The sequence below is a fragment of the Nansenia antarctica genome, assembly GCF_963989245.1.
Source record: "Nansenia antarctica genome assembly, chromosome: 2".
Lineage (NCBI taxonomy): Eukaryota > Metazoa > Chordata > Actinopteri > Argentiniformes > Microstomatidae > Nansenia > Nansenia antarctica.
In genome coordinates, this window is record NC_137675.1 from 54593370 (window position 1) to 54617879 (window position 24510).

General features: G+C 43.1%; 1 protein-coding gene across 1 annotated transcript; it reads right to left on the reverse strand.

The window, feature by feature from the left end:
- Positions 1-659: 659 nt before the first annotated feature.
- On the reverse strand, positions 660-5834 carry LOC308150276 (actin-binding protein IPP-like; the record flags this gene model as incomplete). The annotated part of the gene is made up of 10 exons (XM_080523125.1): positions 660-884; positions 1262-1482; positions 1742-1864; positions 1954-2083; positions 2341-2424; positions 3372-3463; positions 4226-4384; positions 4522-4741; positions 4991-5202; positions 5465-5834. 10 exons carry the CDS (start codon positions 5832-5834, stop codon positions 660-662), a joined length of 1836 nt encoding a protein of 611 aa, XP_080379251.1.
- Between the last annotated feature and the right edge of the window lie 18676 nt (positions 5835-24510).

The window sequence follows — 24510 nt, forward strand, 5'->3', positions numbered from 1 at the left end:
AGAAAAGAGTGACATTCTCATGAACATCTTGGAGCACCACTGTATGCCGAAATGGTGCAATGAGACTTCTCTCTGTCAATTGAGAGCCATATCTTCACTCATTGAAATTAGGCTACATCCTGAAAGTGCCACAGTTCAGACACACTTGCTAAAAGATCACAGTGCACAATAGAAGCAATTTACCTTGCAATCAAGACACACTGACACACCTCAGTGTAACTGACAGAGTGCTAGGTTGCCATTTTGGCTCAGTGTTCAATGTACAATGTCTAGTTCAGCAATATCAGCAACAAACAATCAAACATTCTGTAAATCCACCATCTCAAAGCCTACGGAAACAAGTGCTATTTGACTTTGAACAGCAAATTCCTCTACCAAGAAAAAGGCCCTCCGTTTGTGCTCTGTAAGATGCTGAGCATAATGTCTTGTACATGATCAAGTTTCCACTGTAGCTCACACTTCACTGGCTGGCTGAGGGTACGATGTGTGTGGTCATGGATATGGGAGGTGGGCAAGTAGATTCTACTGTGGCGTCCTGCCACTGTACAACATCTAAATCCATTGCTGGTGAAGGCCATGTTTCAAGCGAAATAGTAATAATGTGTTGGAGGAGGACTCTTCTGTGATATGGCTCTGGATGGAAACAGTGGACCTGTCTCTCAGAGGACGGCCACCCCTCCATCACAGCGGCTGGTGATCATGTTGCCGATCTCAGTCCAGGTGTCCAGGTGGGGGTCATAGATCTCCACTGAGTCCACAGTCACGGGTGGTGAAAAGTCTCCGCTGGTGGCCCGCCCCCCAACAGCGTAGAGCAGACCATTTACGGCTGATACGGACACCCCCGCCCGCGCCACCGCCATAGGTGCCACCTCCACCCACTTCTCCTGTGGAAGGAAAGACACATTATGGTTAAAAGACACACAGTCACAGTCTTTGTACTAGTCAATAATACATGCTCATCTATTGCGATTCATAGAAAAAAAACATCTTTGACATAAATATCTCAGCTCTCTAACCTTTTAGTCTATCTTTTAGTCAATTGGGTAGACTCTGCGGCTTTATCTAAGTATACAGGCACCACCCTCCCCTCTATAGGCGACCATCATTTAGCATGGGCCAAGTCAGTTAACATGTATTTTGTGAAGTATCCCCTTCATGTTATTGTTCAGTCAAAGGTCAATGTCCAATACACTAACTAATTGTGAAGCCTTCTGTGTGACAGCAGAGACAGACACCAGACAAGAGACAGACAGGCTCCAACCTCCTCAGGACAGTACTTCTCCACCGTCTCCAGGGAGCCCAGCGCCTTGTTCCAGCCTCCCACGGCGTAGATGCAGTTGTTGAGGCAGGCCACGCCCACGTAGGCCCGTCGTGTAACCATGACAGGCAGGGCGCTCCAGCGGTGGGAGATGGGGTCGTACATCTCGGCCGAGCGCAGCTCCATCCTCTTGTCACTGAGACCCCCGATCACGTAGATGAACCCTGCAGAGCGATCAAAGGCCACACAGATCTAGTTGGTTCAGAGGACCTTCCTAACAATAACATTACAATAACAGAGTGTTCATTAAGATCAAAGGGTAAATATGGTGTGAATATGGTATTACATTTTGCTTGTACATGTACTATATATATATACACATTTCTTCTTATTCTTCTTATTTTATTTGTTTTTAATTATCACTGAATAAGCATGCTAGTCTCTAAATCATAGGTTCCTTATTGATCTCTGGGAGAGCCTAACCCTGTAACTCGCAGCAGCCAAAATAGAATCGTGGAACCGCCATGTTTCCGATGATCTCCCACTTGTTCTCTGCCGGGTCGTAGCGCTCCATCGTTTTCCCAATCTCCGATCCGATCCAACCACCTGCAAGAGCACAGTAGTGAGGTCACATGATACTCTATTCACATCTACTTCCATGTACTGCATGTCCCAAGTGACAGGCTGGTGTTTACCTAGTGCGTAGAGCGCCCCGTGACAGGGGCAGACGCCAACTCCACAGCGTGGGAAATTCAAAGAGGCTACTGCCGCCCACTGCTTGGTCACTGGGTCATATCTCTCTGTGCAGTCGAATATCATGGAGTCCTCCCTGCCTGGGCAATAGCAAACGGAAAGCACAATTATATTATGTCAAATGGAAATTCCACTGTGAAATATCGACATGTCAAACATGTATGCATACAGTATGACTGTGATTGCATTATGGCACTTGTACATCGTTTTTGTTTTTACTCATGAACTTGAGGGACCACCATCTGTTGATTTCCACACTGTATAACGAAGTTGTTCTACTTCTACCTCTCACAGACAGACAGACAGACAGACAGACAGACTGAGTGCACTGTCTCACCTCCAACCACGTAGACCATGCCCTCCAGCACGGCCACACCCAGCCCACTGCGGGCCTGATGCAGGGAGGACACAGTGGTCCAGTATCAGTGATGCCGGTAACGAGTTACTAAGTAACGCGTTACTCTAATCTGAATACTTTTACCAGTAAGGAGTATTCTAACGCGATACTATTTCCAAATCAGTAATCGGATTAAAGTTACTTATTCAAGTGGCTGTGCGTTACTATTGCGTTACTACCTCATAACTTAGGCTAAATGCAGTATTTCTTTGTAATGTTCGATAGTAAACAAACATTTCTCGCGTCTTGGGGAGTGACGTCAGTGCTCACGTTTTCAACACGAGGTTACTATGGAAGGCCATGCCCGCAAAAAATGGCTCTCGACTATCGCGAGATTGCAGCAGAATCGCTCACGTGTATCACCATGCTGATTGCACAGTGTAAACAGAAGCGTAGCCTACACAATGGAGCGAGAACAGAGATATGTGTTAAATAGCTGGAAATATAAGGATTATTTTGAGTTTGTGTCAGCAAAGGATGACAAGAACATAAATGTTGATCATTGATCAACTCAGACTCACCCAGTTTAGGATTAGGATTATATTACGATCATATCTGAATGGTCAGGGTAGGTTTTAGGTTTTGTGAAACCACTCCTTGCTAGTTACTGTTAAATAAAGATTATATTTATTTTATTGTTTAAAAACAAGTATTTATGTTGGGTGAGGCAAAGAAAGACTCTTTATTTTGTTGTTTTAAGTTATTGTTTAAAGTTTAATTATGTAATTTAAGTTACTGTTAAAATAAAGTGAGTTTTGGCAAAACCAGTTTTCATTTTTATGTTGCGGGGGGGGGGGGGGGTCGGGTGCCTAGGCAGCTGCCAATAGTAACTAAAAAAGTAACTAGTAATCTAACTTAGTTACTTTTAAAATCAAGTAATCAGTAAAGTAACTAGATTACTTTTTAAAGGAGTAATCAGTAATCAGTAATCAGAATACTTTTTCAAAGTAACTGTGGCAACACTGTCCAGTATTGACTGAAGGAGTCAAAGCGCTCCACACAGCTGAGGGCTCTCCCGTCACACCAACGGACGCCCTGCAGCCGAGTGTAGCCTCCTGAGAGGGCGAAACCAGACGTGACGTGAGAGTGTTTTTACTACGCAAACGTAGGGAGATGAGGGCTGTATTGAAACTTGATAATCAAATGATTTTACAGGAACAACAAAGAGGTCTCCCCGCCACTTTTTTGGGTAAACAGCTGAGGGATGGGGCTGGAGAAATTTAACACATCTCAAATTAATAGACTGAGCTATGTATGCTTGGGCTCAAGAATTAATGGCTACAAATGTTTATTTTATTTTTTTATTTAACCTTTATTTAACCAGGCAAACAAATTCTTATTTGCAAATGCAGCCTGACCAAAAAGCAGTGGCTCTTTGGGGGGGGGGGGGGGGGGGGGGGCTAGAAAGCTAGAAATAAAACAAGGTTAAGTAATACAATAAACAATAAAACAATACAACAATAAAACAATAAAACAATGGCAAATACAGATGCATTAAAATACTAACAGTCAGAGAGAGGGGAGAGAGACGGAGGAGGTAGGGGTGAGGAAGAGCGGAGGTGAGGGATAGCGGGGGTAGTGGAGCAGGGGTACTTAAAATGAGGCAGTGATGGGTTATGGGATGGGTGAGAGACGGTGATCAACAGGTGCATTGATCGACTATGGTTCGCTGCAGGATTTGTTTGAAAGCAGTGAGTGAGGTGAGGGCGGTGAGTTTGAGGGTGTTTTGTAATGTTAACAAATCATTAATTTAAATGTCCAAAAATGTATATACCAATCCCAGACTGCCCCTTTTAAAGTTTACCACAGAGGCTTACCTATGGCATAAAGACATTTCCTGGCTTTTCTTCTGGGCCTCATCCTAGCAGGCTGTAACAGACTGTACATCTTATTCTCCTTGGGAGACTTTTGGGTCACCTCTGTGTATTCCCTCAGCAGAGTCTGCAGTGCCACCCGCAGGCTGAAGTCAGAAATGCCTGCAAGGAGAAATTAAATGACTAGTCAGTCAGTTTAATGCATGGAATCATCCAGTGCTGTCAAGTCGTGAGTCGTCAAGGTGAGCTCCAGGCTTCTCTGTGTACTGCCTCTGAACTGTACTGTGGGTCTCAACTACCTTCGATGTACTTGAAGAGTCTCTGTGGGGAGAGCAGAGGGAAGCGTACAGGATCCAGCACCTCCACCACATGCTTCTTCCTCTTGGCCACGTCCTGCAGCAGCCAGTCCATGGCTGCCGTGAACACCTGGTACTCGTCCTCAATCCTCAGCTCCTCGCTGCGCAACAGCTTCACCAGTTGGTCCTTCGACAGGCCCCAGAACTCATCAGACACACACACCTAGACAGACAGAGTTTCTTTGAGTTTCTTCTTTTAGTTTTTATGTGTTGGCTTGAACGTTTTTTTACTGATTTAAAGATGGGATATTCGTTTCTGTCATAGCTACATACAAAGTAGATTAAAATGAGTGGTAAGGAGATAGATCCTGCCTTGGAGAAGTCATTTAGGAACTTAAATATAAATTAAAAAATAATAGAAAAGGAAGATAAAGGGAAAGAGAGGGATGAGGAAGGAAAGAGAATGTTGCACCTGCAGGAAGTGGACATGGATGTAGTTCTCAGTGAACTCCAGCATGTCCAGACAGGCGATCTGCTCCAGGAACTGGTAGACACCAACGCAGTTAGATGGGTCCATGTGGCCCTTGAGGAACTCTCCACAGATGGACACCACCTCACTCAGCTGCAGCATGTCTGCTGCCACCATCAGCTCCTGCATGTTCTCCACTGTCACGTTGATCATACCTAGGGGGGGGGGGGGCAAGCAGCTCAGACTTCAGTCAGAGAGATGCACACAAACAAAGAAGCTATCCTACCATCAATCAAAATAAGCATCACCTAGGCTATATAACATGGTGGTGCAATTCATGTGTATTAGCTTTCATTCAAACACACTAGTGTAATGAATGAACTAATGTCCTATGCATGAATGATACCAACGATATATCTTTCTCTCTAATCATTGTGTATACTGTCTGTGGATGGAGAGCATGTATCCTGTCAGGACCTGTGTATACAAACTCCAGCAGGACCTCGAAGACTTCGGCCTCCACTCCCAGGATCTGGACCTCCTCCTTGTCAGCCTCACTCATCCCCCCGGAGAAGAGGGCAGAGAAGTAGGGGCTGCTGGCAGCCAGGACCAACCTGTGCACACTGAAGACCCGTCCACCCACCCTCAGCCTCACATCACAGAAATCTGTGCGGAGCCTCATCTTGTTCATTTGGGCCAGTATGAGTCGAGCATAGCGGTCAGAGGCATAGAGAGCCTGCTCAGGGGACCCTAGAGTCCCCACAGCAGCAGCGGTGTCACCATGGCTGCTACTCCAAGAGATGGAGGTAGAGGCAGGTGGGGAACGAGGTGGACCCATTAAGGACATGGTGACTCAGTCACAGAGACAGGGGCTGTGGTGTGTCCACCCACCTACAGCTTCATGGCACAAGATTCTCTAAGCAGACACGTCATCTGACTCTATGGCAAAAAGGAAGACACACATGACTGTGACTGACACACTTTCAAAAGTCACATTAAATTATTCATAGTTCATTAAGTCATAGTAATACATGGAGCAAAGATGTGGTGCTATTGTTTAATCGTGACTTCAGCTTGAGTGTTTGTATATACAAGACATTGTGAGGGATATGTGCTTGTCCCTATTGAGTGCAATTGATGCATTATGTAGACTGTTAACTGTTTTCTCAACAGATCCATTTGTGTCATTATAGTCTTTATTTTTGTACACATCATCATCTGATCTGGTTCAAACTTGCACATGACACATTTCCTTAAGCAAATTTCATATTTCACCTAAATAAATAAAGTAGCAATGCGTAATAACACAATAGCTCATCCTAAATCCATAGTTTTAGTCTAGCTGCAGAATAACAGACTTGTATATTTAGGTGGGCTAAAATCAGACATTGTGCTGTAGCTAAATAAGTATAATAACATAAGAACATGTGATCTTTACAAGATGTGCAGCAGCATCAGTTGTTTAGGTGTGTCTCTCTCTCGCCACTAGTGATGTGTCCTTCCGTGCCGACGCTTCGTAGCGTGTGTCGAGTAACCGAGGCAGATTTTTGTGGTGCGCGTATCGAGGCATGTGTTGATGACTTATGGTAAGAGCGAAGCTTCGCCTGCCGGCCTTACCACGTGACCGATTCGGGAAATGTGTATAAACTTGCCGTTGTTTTTCTATGTACCCCAGCTTCATCTGTGCCCTGTCAGGGCTTGACATTAAGCTTTTTCAGGTACTTGTCCTTCGGACAAGTGAACTTATCTTTTACTTGTCCGAGAGCTCAAGTTACTTGTCCAAATCCAAAGATTTTGAAAAAGCAATAATATTAACTCATTGACTGCCAAAGACGCCATTTGGCGTCTTATAGAATAGTAACGTTGACTGCCAAAGACGCCATTTGTCTGGCAATGTTGCAGAGCTTGTCTGGCAGTGGATCTGCAAGGAGTGTGGTGCCGATCAGGTCAAGCAGATCTGCAAGCAGATCTGGTATAGAAGATGTGCCAAACGCGGAGCCAAACAACGCGCGGCCATCGGAGCCAAATAGTTCTTCAAACAGTTCAGAATCGGATGACGAACCAGACCCCGACTCGTCGGACGAGTGGTTGCCATCCAGATCGGATAGCAGCAGGGGATCCTCTCCAGATCAGCGCGGATCCACGATCCAAGACACAAGTGTGAAAAGCAAAGGTAAAACTGTGTTGAATGAATGAATGAATGAATGAATTTGTTTTTCTTTTTGTATTCTTTACAGACTGTGTGTGTGTATGTGTGAGTGTGTGTGTGTGTGTGTGTGTGTGTGTGTGTGTGTGCAGATATGAGGGAGATGAAGAGGGGATGTTTATGGGTAATGTGATGTGAGGCTAATATTGGTTATGAGGTAGTTATGGATAACCTTGGGTCTACATTTATGTGCTACACAAATACATTTGCCTTGCCTCAGGACAGAGAGGCTCTGTTTCACCTGTGCTGACTTGTGTTTACTAGGAGTCGCGTGTGTGTGCGTGTGTGTGCGTGTGTGTGCGTGCGTGTGTGCGTGCACGTGTGTGTGTGTGTGTGTGTGCGTGCGATGTCTACCTGTGTTGATGTCTACCTCTGTGTTGATGTTTACCTGTGTGTTTGAAGTCTACCTCTGTGTGTTGATGTGTGTGTTGATGACCTGTGTGTGACCTGTGTGTTTGAAGTCTACCTCTGTGTGTTGATGTGTGTGTTGATGACCTGTGTGTGACCTGTGTGTTTGAAGTCTACCTCTGTGTGTTGATGTGTGTGTTGATGACCTGTGTGTGACCTCTCTGTGTTGATGTCTACCTGTGTGTGTTGTGCTGAAACTATAACCATCACTAGAGCAGTATAACACTATTACTATTACTATTACACTATTACACTACATCATTACAAAGCAATAAAACATGCCTTTTGTATATATATTTTGTATAAAATGGTATATATTTCAATATTTTGCAGTTCCTGAATCGAGCAGAGGACGTGCCTCAACCAGTGGGTTTTCTGCAAGGAGACGGCTGTCTTCAGAGAAAGCTGCTGGTTGGGGTCACGGTGACTGGCAACCCACAAAGGTTCCATTCACGGCAACCCCTGGACCCCAGAATGCTGCTGCAGAGCTGGAATCTGACCTGCCGGTTGATTTCCTGGAGCTGCTTATTCCTGATGAGCTGCTGCAGCACATTGCAGATCAAACCAACCTGTATGCCAAGCAGTTTTTACAGGCACATCCCGACACATCCCGACACTCCAGAGGGAGATCATGGAAACCGGTGACAGTCCCAGAACTGAAACGATTCTTTGGACTCACTTTCATCACCGGTTACATAAAAAAGCCAAAACTAGAAATGTATTGGAGTGTGGATCAACAGGACGCCACTCCATACTTCAATAAAACCATGTCCAGGAACAGGTATCAGCTCATCTGGAAGTTTCTCCACTACAACAATAATGCATCACAGGACGCCACAGATAAAATGTATAAAGTGCGTCCTATTTTAGATCATGTTGTAGCCAAATTCAAAGAGCTGTATCAGCCCTTTGAAAGTATCTGCATTGATGAAGGAATGATGCAGTGGCGTGGCCGCCTATCATTCAAAGTGTATAACCCTCAGAAGCCGGTGAAGTATGGAATTAAATCCTACATACTGTGTGACTCTTATACTGGGTATTGTTTTAACATGAAGCCTTATGTTGGCCAGCATAACACACTCCCAGACACAGTGTTCTCCCTCCTTGACCGTCTCACAGGACACGGATACACACTGTACATGGACAACTTCTACAACTCTGTTCAACTGTGTGAGCAGTTGATCAAAGCCAACACCAACGTCTGCGGAACACTGCGAAAAAACAGGGGGGAACCGCAGATCATAAGGGAGCCGACAAAGACCGACTTGGGTGTGGAGGGGAGGCTGGTGCGGCACAATGGCAGGGTGCTGGTTATGGCATGGCAGGACAAGCGTCTGGTGAGGATGGTGACAACCTGCCACCATGACAGCATGCAGAGGGTGGAGGTGTGGCAGAAGGGGAAGAAGGAGAAGGTGGGTCAGCTCAAACCGCAGTGTGTTGTGGCATACAATGCCTGCATGAATGGGGTGGACAAACTTGACCAGAACATTGCATACTACCCATTCATACGGAAAACACTCAACTGGTCAAAGAAGTTTGTGGCATACTTATTTCAGCTGTGTGTGTTCAATGCATATGTGCTGTACAAGGCCAGGAACCCGGGGAAGTGCAAAACACACTTGGAGTTCATGAGGAGGGTGGCGAGGCCTATGTAGCGGAGGAGGAGGAGGAGGAGGAGGAGAGAGGAGGAGGAGGGGGAGGAAGAGGAGGAGAGAGGAGGAGGGGGAGGAGGGGGAGAGAGGAGGAGGGGAGAGAGGAGGAGGGGGGGGGGAGGAGGAGGAGGAGGAAGAGGAGGTCCGACAAACCAGGGCAGCAAGACAGAGAGACCCAGACAGCAGGCTGGATGACCGGATGGCCAGGCATGAGTTGGAAAAATTAAGGCCCACCAGCAATAACACACAGCCAGCAAGAAAATGTAGGGTCTGCGTTCGAAGGGGTAAAAGGAGAGAGACCAGAATGTGGTGCAGGTCCTGCCATGTACCCCTGCACTCAGGAGAGTGCTTCAAAGCCTACCACACAGAAAAAAATATATTATTGAGTGATGATGATTCTAAATGTTCTAAATCTGTGAATAAATGTAGTTATTTTGTCATCAAAAGCCTTTTTTCCTGTGTTGTTTTTATTGTTTCATAGAAGTAAACAACTTTTCAGATGTTTGAGGTGTCACTAAAACTAAAATATGTGGACGTCAGTCACCGTTTTGCTTGAATTTGCTTCTCTGCAGAAAAAGCTCGTTTTCTCTGTTTATTGGTCAAAATCAGGTGTTTTTGCTGAAACCACCCTATGTTCTACGGCCGATTTCTTAACACTCAAAGAGGCTAGAAACAAACTTTATTTTTCTGATGAAAGAAGAGAGTCTAAAGTTTTGGTAGATATGTTCAATGTATATGTAGTCCGAAAAGTCAATATTTGGTGGGTCTTCAAAGTTCAGCGAAAATGCCCCAAAAGTCTGGCAGTGTGGAGCTCTCCGCTCTGAACATGGCTGGCAGTCAAAGTTAAGAGTATGTCAAACTTCAATAAATATGAGCATTTTGTATAAGCACAGGTCACACTTCATTTAGACAGTCCTATAATCACAGTTGCTCAAACTATCAACAAACGATCAAACTATCACATGCAACTCTTTAAGGGTAAGGAATAAGGTTAGGGTCAGGGCTCAGGTTAGGGCTAAGGTTAATGCATAGTGTGCTGAAATGTTGTTGACAGTTAGTTGAACATCTACTGAACATCTACAAATCTATTATGGACTATCATATACTGTATATATATATATATATATATATATATATATATATATATATATATATATATATATTAACAAAACAAAACAAAAGTAGCTAACTTTATTTTTTAACACAGTTCTGGGGTAAATCTGGAAAAAACTTGGAAAGGAGTGATAGTTTAGTTGAAATGCTAAGACATCTCTTACAGTCAGCCCATGACTGGGCTGTGTATTATACACAGTAAAATATACAGTCATGTGAAAAAGATAGGACACCTCATGAAAACCGTTATCTTTTTCAACATATTTAAACATGGACATTTGATATTAATGTTAATAATATTGAGAGATGGTGGTAATAATAATAATAATAATAATAAATATTATTATTATTATTATTATTATTATTAGAAATTAAAAATGCAAATGTCTACTTAGAATGCCTAACATGTTGGAGGACCCTTTTCCTTTGTTCTTTTGTGTGGTTCCAATGCAAACAAAAGAAATAAACATGTGAATACCAAAGCATTTGTAATTGCAACAATTGTCTGGGAGAAGTGGTGGATTATCTGACAGAAATGCAGGGGTGGCAATATTTTGGGCCATGACTACACATTAAGGAATCAAATATAAAAGAAAGAAAACAGAAGCTAAAATGTATCTGCCCTATGAGTCAGTCATCTTTTTGTCTAAAATAATAGTGATATATATTCATGGGTATGAGTTGCTGTTTCCCCTGTGGGAATTATAACATGAAAAATAAACCTAACCCAATGTCTTTATTTAAAAAATATTTTTATTGAATTCCGAAAAAAAAATCAGAGCTTGTTGGGCAGGGCAAATTAATTCACGTTGTTTACAGAATAGGCTACACATCAACATGTAAATAAAAACAAACAAACAAAAAGAACAATGGCGATGTTAACAGTAAGACTGTAAAATAAGACAGCCCCCCCCCCCCCCCCCCCCCTTCCACCCTCACCTCTCCCACCAGTTGCTAATTAAATTAAATTGCCTTAAATTGCCATCGTCTTGCGCAGTGAGGATTTGTGTATTGATGTGAGGATGGAATCCTATTGATCAGATAGTGCCTGTCCCAAATCATGCTCCCAAGCCGCTTTAATGCTGTCCAGAGGTGGACATGTCAACATGGAATTTTTCCCACCCAATGTGGACTGTGCACCTCTGGGTATAGCGGGCCAAAAGAGAGAAATGTGTCATGATTAGCGTCAAGTTCTTCAGGAAAACACAGTAAAATAGAGTGCATAGTGTCTGACCTGTAAGTATTGAAACAAAGTCGTATTTCTCAGACAACTGGTCGAAATATAAAACAGTTATCTTTAAACGGGTCTTTAAGCCATCTGATGCCTTTCCTGAGCCAGTCTTGAAAGACTGAGTCGTGTCGGGAATCGCTAACCCAATCTCTAAGGAGTTTGATATACGCTCATGGTCAGAAAGTCTCTTGTTAAAAAAATGTGTACATTTAAAATGTTCAGTATGACACTCACAAGTCCAAGAAATTAACCCTATACAATGTTTCCTTGCATTACAGGTCTGACACAAAAGAACATGAGCAACAACAAAGGTGGGCTCTTTATTATTCATTTGGCACAACTCTATATTATTGGGTATTGTGTGTGGATTGATAGAAAAGTATTAGATTATTATAATAATCCACTGTATGCTGTATGTATCTGCCCTACCCAGTGCAGTTCATTTAATTGTAATTGGTGTAAGATTACTGATTGAAGACATTGTTTTTAACACAGGATCGAGATGGAATCACATTACAAATCCAAGATCAAAGACATAAGGTACATTTCATTAACTGTGTGTATGTAGTGCCTCTACATACCAAAATCACAAGGAGTATGTCATGTCCTTTGATCCTGCTCATAACTGTAACAAAGTAACTGTGTTAATAATGATTGTATTTTTCTTTTTTACACTTTCTGACCACAGTTCCAAGTATGAAGCTTGCAAGGCTGAATACGCTTCCTTCAAGGAGAGGTACTGTATGTCATGTTGAACTACAACAAAATGGAATAAAAAGTTGTAATGTATCGGAGGTGGTTTGGAGACCACACCCATTTGACAAGTAGGTTGGCCCCTCACACTGACAGCTCGGCTTTAGCTTACACGTTTGTGCAGATAATGGGTGTTGAAGTGTAACATTCTAACAACATTAGCTAGTATTGTATGGCGATGACACTAGTGTGATGAGTATAACCTTGTATGATATCTGAATACATGCCTTGGCTAATACCTAGGCTTTAGCTTAGCAAGTTTATGCATATCTTCCATGTATGAGACATGGGTTTAAACCACGGTTGGACACATTAAGAAAATAGCGATACTGCATACAATGCATGAGACACTTATTCAGTACATTATGGTAACATTTGTTGGTTCTTGTTTATTGTTGTCTGTATTTCTCTTCTCTCAAGAATGGCAAGTCAAATGTCCTCTGAGATACAGAGCAGAGGAGATTTGTCTGAAGACCTCACAGACCCCTGCAGAACTTCACAACTCAGACATTACTATGACATTCTGAGACTACAACAATGGCCAAAAATCAGGGATGAATTAAGGTCAAAGGCTGAATACCGCCACATTGCAACTTGTTTAATTCAGGTAACTCAAATGATAATTTTTAACAAGATAATTAATGACCTGTATGATAGCTGAAGTAAGAGGAGACCAGTGACACACACACATAATGTACTTATTATGAGACGCTTTCTTACAAACATTCATATAGCAAAAACTAAAAAGTGAATTTGAAAAGCATCTCAGTATCCATCTTTTGGACATCAAGGCAAGGCAAGGCAAGTTTATTTGTATAGCACATTTCATACAACAGGGGCAATTCAAAGTGCTTTACATACATTAGTTAAATATACAGCAAGAGGAGCATAGTAAGAAAATAAAAATGACAATGAATAAAAGCAGTAAGAAGTAAATAGAATGGAAAAAAGACATTGATAGAAGTGTTTGTGTTTAATCATAACTGATGCAAAACATTAAGGTTTTTAGCTTAGATTTAAATATTTTAAGGGTTTGGGCCTGTTGATTTCTTTAGGGAGTTTGTTCCAGGAGCATGCAGCAGCGTGACTGAAAGCTGCTGCACCGTGTTTCAAAGCTAAATATTCAAGACATTGTTTGAGTTTTTCTAATAAAGTCACTAAATCATCTTGAATGTTTATATGATCTCTTGATAGAACATTTTAGAGGATGCAAGAGCTGAATTGGAGGAAAAGAAAAATATGATGAAACAATTGTTTCCACTCAGCACAGAACAGAACCCCAAAAAGGTAGGCCTTCACAATAACAATTTTGTTGGCTATTCACACTCAATTTAGCCCCTGCTGTTTCGGCATTTTGTTGTTTAAATGCTTTGAGAGGTATTCTTTTTGTATTATAGGTATCAGAGTATATGCAATTATCCATCCAACATCTTCAAATCGCAATTTTTCACAGCCAGAATCGCAATTTTTCACAGCCAGAAAGATGATAATGTTAAGGTAATGTATTTGCTTCCAATGTATCCCAATAATACATTTTAATTGTGCATGAATATTGAATTGTTCAATATATTATTTGCCAAGACCATGACTTCTGTTTTACACGTTGTACCTCTGCTAAATACAGGTTCACCTCCGGAAATACCAGCATGAAACCTATCACGACCAGGACACTTATGGTCATCTAGCTGCTGAGTGCTTCTGGTTGGGTAGTTTGATGGCTCTGAACAACCCACCTCTACAACCTGACTGGAAGAACTGGGATAAGAAACAATGTTTTCCACCAAACGTGACTGAGGCTAAGGTGGAGACTGAGCCAATGGAGCAACAAGATGTTGCATTTGAGTAAAAAATTAGTAAAAAATGGAGATGACATAATTAATCATCCCTTGTGAAGAGCAGCATTACGTAAAAACAATTATTAAATCATAGTGATTCATTCAATTATGCCAATAATCAATGTCAAAAGTAGTCAAGGGTTGTTATAGTACATAAAGGGGCCCATTCACAGTGGAGATACAGTAAATGGAATTTAGTTAAACACTGTGCACCTCTCCTGTTCATTGGTAAATGTTTTTTAGACTTAAATGTTAAGTGTGAGTTGTGTGTGTAGGGTGGGGTTTGCCTGAAATAGTGGTGTGTCCGAAGATGCTTGGAACAGTGACTTAGTTCAGTTTTGGCTATGTCGTCACTGCTTGTGGTCACTGTTTGCAATCCTGCCTTGTGGTGTTGTCTTGCGCAGTCTAGTGGTATGTTGAAAAAAAGTACAATATAGCTGCAGCTACAGTATAGATAACTTCTTTATCTTGTCTTTTGTAATAATGAGAATGGGTCAACTCCAAATCAGGCACAACATGTATGATTAAGGCTGATCTTATCCAGGGACTATGGGTGTATATACGTTTCTCTGACACATTTACATTGATGTGAAAACTTTTTTTATTTTTTATGTGCACTGTCCCACTGACTCACTGTCAATTTACGTGTTAAACAAATACATTAATCCAGCTGCTTAGAGCTAGCATAACGTTTGAAAGGTAAATTTTATTAATTTAGACATGTGAACATGATGTGTTAATGTGATGTGTTGATTTGTGTCCTTTTTAAATCTGTCTTGTTTTCACAGAGGGAAATACATCATTATTGGAATGTTCCCTTACAGTGCAGTATACAGTATACTGTATGTCTATTCTTTGTAAAATATCAACAAATAAAGTATCTGAGACTCTGAAGAGGATCATTGTTTTTTAATCTAAAGATGCATAACTCATATAGCATGTAATGGGGCGGCTGTGGTGCAGGAGGTAGAGCCGGCGTCTAATGATCGCAAGGTCGGCAGATCGGCGGTTCAAGCCCCGGCTGGCCACATGTCGAGGTGTCCTTGGGCAAGACACTGAACCCCAAATTGCTCCCAATGAGCGGCCCAGCGCCTTGCATGGTAGCTTGTCGCCATTAGTGTGTGAATGTGTGTGTGAATGTGTGAATGAGAGGCCGTTGTAAAGCGCTTTGGAATAAGATGCTATATAAGTCAGTCCATAGTTGAACCTGGCCAGATATTATCCTATCCAAGTCTGATGGACTGTGAATGGGTGAATGAAAGGCCGTTGTAAAGCGCTTTGGATAAAGGCGCTATATAAGTCAGTCCATTTATGTAATTTGTCTTTTACTCTAGTAGTTTAGGAGTAACCAAATCCCCCCAAAAATATCCTCTTACACATACAATGAGTGTATGTGGATTATTTGCCTCAGTTGCGGGGGTGGCTGTGGTGCAGGAGGTAGAGCCAGCGTCTAATGATCGCGAGGTCGGCTGATTGACGGTTCGAGCCCCGACTGGCCACATCTCGAAGTGTCCTTGGGCAAGACACTGAACCCCAAATTGCTCCCAATGAGTGGGCCAGCGCCTTGCATGGTAGCTTGTCGCCATTAGTGTGTGAATGTGTGTGTGAATGGGTGAATGAGAGGCCGTTGTAAAGCGCTTTGGAATGAGATGCTATATAAGTCAGTCCATAGTTGAACCTGGCCAGATATTATCCTATCCAAGTCTGATGGACTGCATAGAGTCCAAGACGTTGTCCTGTCGGTTATCAAAATAAAAAGACAGTTTCAAATAAAATCCTTCTTTCACTCACTCAAATGGTTCGTCGGGTGGTTCTCCCCTTTGTCGGGCATCAAGCCTGTCAAATGTCCTCTTGCAAAGTATTTACATTTTTCCATAGTTTTCAGCAACGGGAATTAGTGAGCTAACTTTGTCCAAATCCCACATTGGAGATAACGTTAGCTTGCAAACTCCCGTAGCTCCCTTAGAAAGTGTTTATTTTTTACTTTGAAGATTCATTTTGCAATATTGATGCCTGAGAGGACAATCACCTCACAAACCAGCAGCATGAGTGAAAGAAGGACTTTATTACAAACGGTGTCTTGGCATGGTCGTGGTCTTGGTCTTGGTCTTGGAATGGTCATGGTCATGGAATGGTCATGGTCATGGTCATGGTCATTTTTGATTTACAGTTTTTCCCAATTGCTAAAACACAAAAGCCAATTCTCTAAACCAAATGACCAGTTCTCTAAACACATTTAATAAAACTAGCCCCCATTTGCCAAAACCATAAACACATTTCACATGAAGACACAATTCACAAAACACAATCCTCATTTTCTCATAAATCTAAACACATTTTGTCTTGCTAAAACACAAGTTGCAAAAAACTCTGCTCAAATTCTCAAATTAAAGCTCATGTGATGCAAAATGCTTGCCACAGTCAGCAAAATTTGAACACAATGAACACACCTGGCTTCATTCATTAAACATAACAACTCAACATGTAAGACACTTGTTGCAAATGATTGTGGTGTGTGTGTGTGTGTGTGTGTGTGTGTGTGTGTGTGTGTGTGTGTGTGTGTGTGTGTGTGTGTGTGTGTGATATAGTTCCATAAATACATTAAAAAAACATCACACCCTGAACATTGTTTTCAGTGAGTATTGTTGTGTGTAATGGATCCTCTGTAGTGTTTGCATTGAGTTGTGATACAGTACAGTAGTGTACATGTTACGGTACATGTGGGAATACAGTACATGTGGGAAAACTAGGGTTACGGTTAGGTGCTAGGGTGCTAGGGTTAAGGTTAGGGTTAGGATTAGGGGTAGGGTTAGGGTTAAGGTTAGGGTTAGGGTTAGACATGCCAGCATGTACCAAGTCACCCTAGCACCTAACCCTAACCCTAGTTTTCCCACATGTACCGTATTCCCACATGTACCGTAACATACATACTGTATTTTCTGTAGATTTACATACTGTTCATATGAAACACACAAATCTATGAATGCCCAATACTCTACATTGATATATTCTGAGAACAGATACTGTAAGGTTTCTAAAAATGTGCTTTGGCAGTTGTGAAAAAAATGAACATTCTCACACACTGAACATTGTGTTTTCAGTTGTTTTGTTGTAGTCTGTAATGATGCGTATAGTGTTTACATTTTTGCAGGCTTTGAGCAGCTGTTTTGGTGTGAAAGTTTGAGTTTTGAAGAGAGAAGGTGTGTTTTTTTTTATGTAGCTTTAGAAAAGTGTGTTGTGTTTAGAGTTTTGGGAAAATGGAGGAAAGTTTTGTGAAATGTGTTTTAGCAATTGAGAAAAACTGTAATACATGGCGGTCTCTGACTCCATGCTGTTTGCACATATCCCTGGTCACTGTGAACACTCAATTACCCTTTTCACTACTACTACTAATAATAATAATAACTTTGATTTCTATAGCGCCTTTCAAAAACCCAAGGACACTTTACAATTCTAAAGGGGAATGGTCAGACAGACAAAACAGAAAACAAACAAAGCAAAACAGAAACAGTGACTAGGGGCCAAAGACCTTGGTGAACAGATGGGTTTTAACACTAGGAAAGCCGTGAGGTGTCATCGGGCACCAGTGAGTACAAAAAAAAGTCTACCTTTGCACTTGATCAAATGTCAGGACCCTCCTTTCATGACGTTTCCTAGATATGTGCGTTCTACCACCCAGAATCTTTACATTTTCAAAATCGAGTTAGTATAAAGCGATTTTGCAGTATTTCTGTGTGTGCCTGTGTATTTGCCTTGAGATTCGGCTGCCATCTTTTTCTCCAAGGCTGCAATTCTCTTTTATATCAGCAGAGGTAGCAAGGGGGCACACACTGTGCTCAACCTTCAGGCTTCAGTGCTGAATTAGATACAGTGGATAAGACTGATATTTGTAACATAATGTGTTTATATATAGGCTATATATAGCAATAGTGATACATAAGATATGTATATGTACAGACAGTTATGAAAATGATAAACTGTACAGTATGTCTCCCAATCCCTTCAGATTTGTTGGAGCTGAGTTTTTTGGGGGGGGTTTACCCAAGTTCCATGCAATAGTGATAAGATATTATGATATGTGTAGCCTATGTACAGTTATGAATGATACACAGTGGTGTAGTCTAGTTTTTTCTAGTGGGTATACTGTGATTTTGCCCTCCCAGTCAGAGCGACACCTGTCCCGTAGCGACACCCCATAAGCACCACCACACTCACTTATGCATACAGTATGCATCTACACCGGTGTTTGCTGCCTGGGGGTGGGGGGGGGGGGGGCATGGACTGTACTTGTACATCAAGCTGCCTCACGCTACAGAAACAGGAGATAGGCTCCTGCCCCTTAAGGGCCGTTAGGCTCGAGAACCATCGGTTCTCAAGGCTACTTATGTGGTCTTGACTACATGTCCACTTTCTCACCTGGTTCTTGCTGTCTCTCTGGTGTGCCGACACCATCCTGCTCTCTCTCATTCTCTCCCTCTCTATCCTCCTCTCTACCTCTTTTGCTGTCAACCAAAAGGCGAATATAACAACCAGAGTATTTATCATTTAATAAGAGGTATACATTGAATTCATATCAAATCATAACATCATTCTAATTGAATATTGGGTTGCTGTGGGCAATGCAGTCAGATACTGTCTTTACTTACTCTCTCACCTGTAAGAAAATCGTATGTCCAACTACAAAAAACAGACATTTCCAATGAGTGAGGGTTTGTTCCAATGCTTCAATCCACTGTCCATGTACTGTAAATATACCATTATGGTATTACCATAAAGCCCAATTCTAGCAGAATAAGAAAGATTGTATATCTACTTTAAGTAAAATAATAAAGTGCATCCAGTTAGCTCTTTAGCTGGCATGTGTGCAGCAGACTAGCTCATCTAATCACCTCTGAGCACGCTAGCTAGCTTGCTAGTTCTTTGACACTATTATTCACATCATGAAACTATAATCAGACACTTTCTAGTCACAATAAAAACGACAAATTTTAACCAACTTTCTCTGTCAGAACACAGTAATTATATTTGCTAACGTTTCAACTTGCTTACTTTCTTCTGCAGAGCTTTCACCCTGCAAAAACTCTCTCGGTCAAAACAAAACAAAACAAAACCAAAACCATTCTCCAGCGCGGCACGAAGCTGTGTGTGGAGGTCTGGCCCGCCCACCCCAAGGCAACTGTAGGGGAAATACTGAGAGCATTCTGAACGACTGGTTATGCAATAACAAACACAGAGCTGCCAAGTCTCACGCAATCGCCTTGAGACTCACGCATTTCAACCAGTTCTCACGCTCTCACGCCACATCTCTATTTCTCACGGCGAGAAATAACAATTGTTATATGGGACTTTTATTTTTGAAATTCCTTGAAAGAAAGCTACCGGACATGAGTTTCGTGGCATCTTTCTGCACGCGCGTTAACTTGAGTCTGCAATCGAAGCGGCAGGCGAGCGCTGATGGAAGAACCTGTGCACGCGAGCTGCAAGAACGTAGCAAGCAGTGTTGCCAGTGTTACACCCACCATATAGGTCCCTAGCATAAGAATGACAGTTGAGAATGTACTTTAAATAGAAAATAGTTTTATTACATTAGTTCACAATCCAGGCCCACATTGACCTCTCTCCAAAGAACCTCAGTTATTGTTACCAGGGCAGGTGTTATATTCACTGCACACCATAGGCTACACACTGTAGAAAAGGGTTGTTCACTGCACACCATAGGCTACACACTGTAGAAAAGGGTTGTTCACTGCAATCATCTATAAATATAGCACACTCAAACCTGCCCTGATGGTCGAACTGGGATTAACCCGGTGAAGTGGCAATGGTGGGGGGAAAGCGGATATAAACAAACAAACAAACAAACAAACAAAAAGAAAAACTAGTCCGCCCCGCTAACGGCACACTTGCCCAGGCGGACTAGATAAGAACATAAACTTTAACCAAACAAAACGTCTCACGGCAAGAGCAGCTGGCCGCACTGATGCTCTGGAGGAAACACAAATGAACAATTTTAAAACACTATTACCGACATATTAAAATACATAATGATTCAATTTACATGACGAATACATTAAAATACCTGGTACGTCGATGGCAGCGTCCTACCAGCGACTACCAGCCGCCTTCAACCCAGCAGGGAAGTAGGTGACCTGTAATACATCACACCATCAATATTACATACAATCAAAGAAATTATATAAAACGCTACGCACAGAAAATAGCCATAGGCTGCGGCCTACCTCTTGATCTCTGCCTGTCAGCATGGAGTAAGGTGTGCAACTACCTTACCTCCGACCTGATCACACGGCTGCGCTCTGGCGTTCCCCCTAAGGTGGGCCCTAAGTGCTTTCCTTTGGGCACCTCCCCTTTTCCTATTGGCGCCACCCGCCACACCAGATTGGGCTACTTTTGGTCACACTGGACGGGTGGATTCGGCAGCTTTTAGACCGGTTGGGCTGGACATTGTCAATTCCGTCTGGCAACCGTGGTAGCAAAATATGTGCATACATTACAACATCGTATCTGGTAGCCTACTGGACTGGGTTGCACCAATATGGCCTAAGTCATTACTAAATGCAGGCATTTAGTAGTTACTAAACCCCTAGTTGTTACTAGTTAGTTTCAAACTAGTTATTCTGTTCCCACTGCGCGTAACCAGGGCGCAACTTCCACAGATAGCGAACACACACTGACACACAAATGAATCCTCAGACGCTGGAGTAAAGTTTAGTTATTTACTCAATCCTCAGAAACATGAGTGGTCGTTTGGTTATTTTGTAAAACTGTAAATAAACATAAGAGTACAATTACTGTAATGCTCAAAACTATACTGTTACACTTTCAACATCAACAGTATGTAGCCAACATATTATATCAATATAGCAATACAAATAGTTATACTTAAATAATATAAGCTATGTATTTATAAACATATACATTATACATTGTAGTTAAACAAGAAAAGAAAAGGCAACTTACAAGCAAAGCCTTTTCCAGGGCAAGAATGTAAACAAAGTGATTCTCCGGAGCTTTTCCTCTCAACTAGCTGTTGCACGAGCTATCACGTCTGAACAGTGTGCTCACGTCATGTGACTAATGTTCGTCATGTGACTAATCAAAACCGAAACTGAATAAAGGCAGTAACAAATGTAATGTCATAAAATGTCCACTAGATGTCTCTAAAATGAAAACCTAAGAAACCATGACACTCCCCGTCTGGTATGGAGGAAATACCACTATGAACTAACTCAGGGATACTCAGTCCTTTGGCGACATGAGAAGCACTGTCTCAGATATTGGTCTCAAGAACGTTTTAGCCGTCCCATGTTTGGTGATCTTCACTTCGATTCTTCTGATCTTCCCGTCCTTGTCAGGGAATGTCTGGCTGACTAGTCCTAAGGGCCAGTCGTTGCGCTTAGCTTGAGCATCTTTGAGAAGGACCAAATCCCCTACTTTGAGGTTCGGACGTTCCTCTTGCCACTTGCTGCGACTTTGTAGTGTCGTGAGGTATTCATGTCTCCATCGGCTCCAGAAAGTATTTGCAAGGTGCTGAACCTGTTTCCACTGCTGTCTGTGGAGGTCCGTATCACTGAAATTTCCCGGAGGAGGAAGTGGAGTGCACATCTTCTGCGTAAGAAGCATAGCTGGTGTTAGAAGAAAAGGAGAGTCTGGATCCATTGAGATGGGGGTGAGAGGTCTGGCGTTGATTATGGCTGTAACCTCTGCCATCAGGGTGGAGAGAACTTCATGAGTCAGGCGAGAAGGGCAAGCCTTGAGCAGCATGGAGTCAAGTATGCGCCTTGATATCCCTATCATCCTTTCCCAGGAGCCTCCCATGTGGGATGAATGAGGTGGGTTGAAGACCCATGAGCAGCCCTCTTCTCCCAGGTACTTTCGAATGCTAGGCATGTTGGGGTCGGTCAGCAGAATGTTCAGCTCTCTGCATGCGCCTGTGAAATTTGTTCCACAATCTGATCTAATCTGTTTGGCAGGTCCTCTTAGACTAAAGAACCTGCGTAGCGCATTGATAAAGCATGATGTGTCCATTGACTCAATCAATTCGATGTGGACAGCGCGCATACTTAGACATGTGAAAAGAACAGCCCATCTTTTACTGTTTGCCTGTCCTCCTCTTGTGCGTCTTGTGCTTACATGCCAGGGGCCGAAGACGTCCAGTCCCACGTAGGTGAATGGGGGTTCAGTACTCAGGCGATCAACAGGTAGGTCGGCCATCATCTGTTCCGTCACTCTGCCTCTGAGCTTCTTGCAGGTTACACAGTCGTGAAGGATGCCTTTGATCAGTCGTCTTGCTCCCATGATCCAGTACCCTGCAGTGCGGACAGCGCCTTCGGTAAAGACTCGGCCTTGGTGCATCACCCTTTGGTGATGGTGTTCCACAAGTAGCTTTGCGATGTGTTTCCGTCCCGGAATAACAAGAGGGTGTTTTTCCTTGTAGGCGAGATCTGAATGTCTGAGCCGTCCCCCTATTCTCAGGAGGCCTTCTTCGTCGCAATAGGGATTGAGTTTCTTCAGAGGACTACTTCTTGAGATGTCCTTTCCACTTGCTATGCACGCAAGTTCGTCCTTGTAAGCCTCTCCTTGCACGCATTTGATGATGATGAGTTCAGCTTTTGTCAGTTCTTCAGCTGTGCGAGGCTGCTTGCAGTGATGCCATGAACTGCAAGTTTGATCCTGATCTTTGCTGGTAGCCTTACAGGATTCCACGATGTGGATGAGTGAACTTGTTGCTCTCACAAGTCGCTTCCATGAGGAAAAACGCTCGAATCTGTGAGATCCAAGGTGTGTTCTGTCGTTGGGCAGGTTGGTGATGTGTGCCCGCACCTCTATGTCTGAGTCCGGGTTGATGAGGTCAAAGACTTCAGGTGATGATGGTTCCTCTACTTGTAGCAGAAACGTTGGTCCTCTAAGCCAGGTTGTCTCACCTAGCATAGCTGCAGGCACAGAACGTGTGCCAAGGTCAGCTGGGTTATGGCTTGTGGAGATGTAGTGCCACTGGGTTGGTTCAGAAGACCGCCGTATACGCTGCACTCTGTTGCTCACATATACATAGAACCTTCTTGTCTGGTTGCTAATGTACCCTAGGACAACTCGGCTATCTGTATAGAACTTGACAGCATCCAGAGCTATATCTAGCTCGCTTGTGACTAGCTCAGCGACTTCCACACCCAACACGGCAGCTCCCAACTCCAATCTTGGGATAGTGTGAGCCGACTGTGGAGTTAACTTAGCTTTTCCAAGGACAAATCCTACTTGACATTTTTGCTCAACATCAATTACTTGGAGATAGGCGACTGCTGCAATAGCCCTCACTGAAGCGTCTGAGAACACGTGTAGCTCCTTTCTTATGGCTGTTGAGATTGTAGAAGCAGAATAGGTTCTTGGGATCTCCAACTGCCTGAGGTCTTGAAGAGAGCTTCTCCAAGCGTTCCACTCATCTTCCCTTTCTGGAGGAAGAGGAGAGTCCCAGTCGGAGGCTTCGTTTGTGAGCTCTCGTAACAGGATCTTTCCCTGTATCGTAACTGGTGCAACGAATCCAAGTGGATCGAAGAGGCCGTTGACAGTAGCTAGAACACCCCTACGTGTGAAAGGCTTTGTGGATTCTGCTACTTGAAACGTGAAGACATCTTTCTTCAGATCCCAACTCACTCCAAGGCTCCGTTGAATAGGAGTGGGATCGACATCCAAGTTTAGGTCTTTGAGTCCCTTTGCTCGGTCCTCAGCAGAGAATGCTTCCATAACCTCCTGGCTGTTGGAAGCAACTTTGTGAAGTCGCAGGTTCGACACAGCAAGCATCTCCTGTGTCCGCTTCAGTAGGTCGATGGCTTCACGTGCTGTGGGCCTTGACAGGAGTCCGTCGTCAACGTAGAACTCTCTTTCGATGAACTGTTTGGCGTCAGACCCAAATTCTTCTTCACCATGAGCTGCAGCACGTCTGAGACCATAGATTGCCACCGCAGGAGAGGGACTGTTCCCGAATACGTGAACCTTCATGCGGTACTCACATATGTCGTTCCTAGGATCGTTGTCCTCGTACCACAGAAAGCGGAGAAAGTTCCTGTGGTCTTCTTTCACAACGAAGCTGTGAAACATTTGTTCTATGTCCACAGTGACAGCGATCGGTTCTCGTCTGAATCGCACCAGTACTCCTAAGAGGCTGTTATTTAAGTCCGGACCAGAAAGGAGAACATCGTTCAGTGACACGCCTTTCCATTTTGCACTGGAATCGAAGACGACTCGAATCTGGCCTGGCTTCTGAGGGTGATAAACCCCGAAGATAGGTAAGTACCAACATTCTTGTCCGTTCT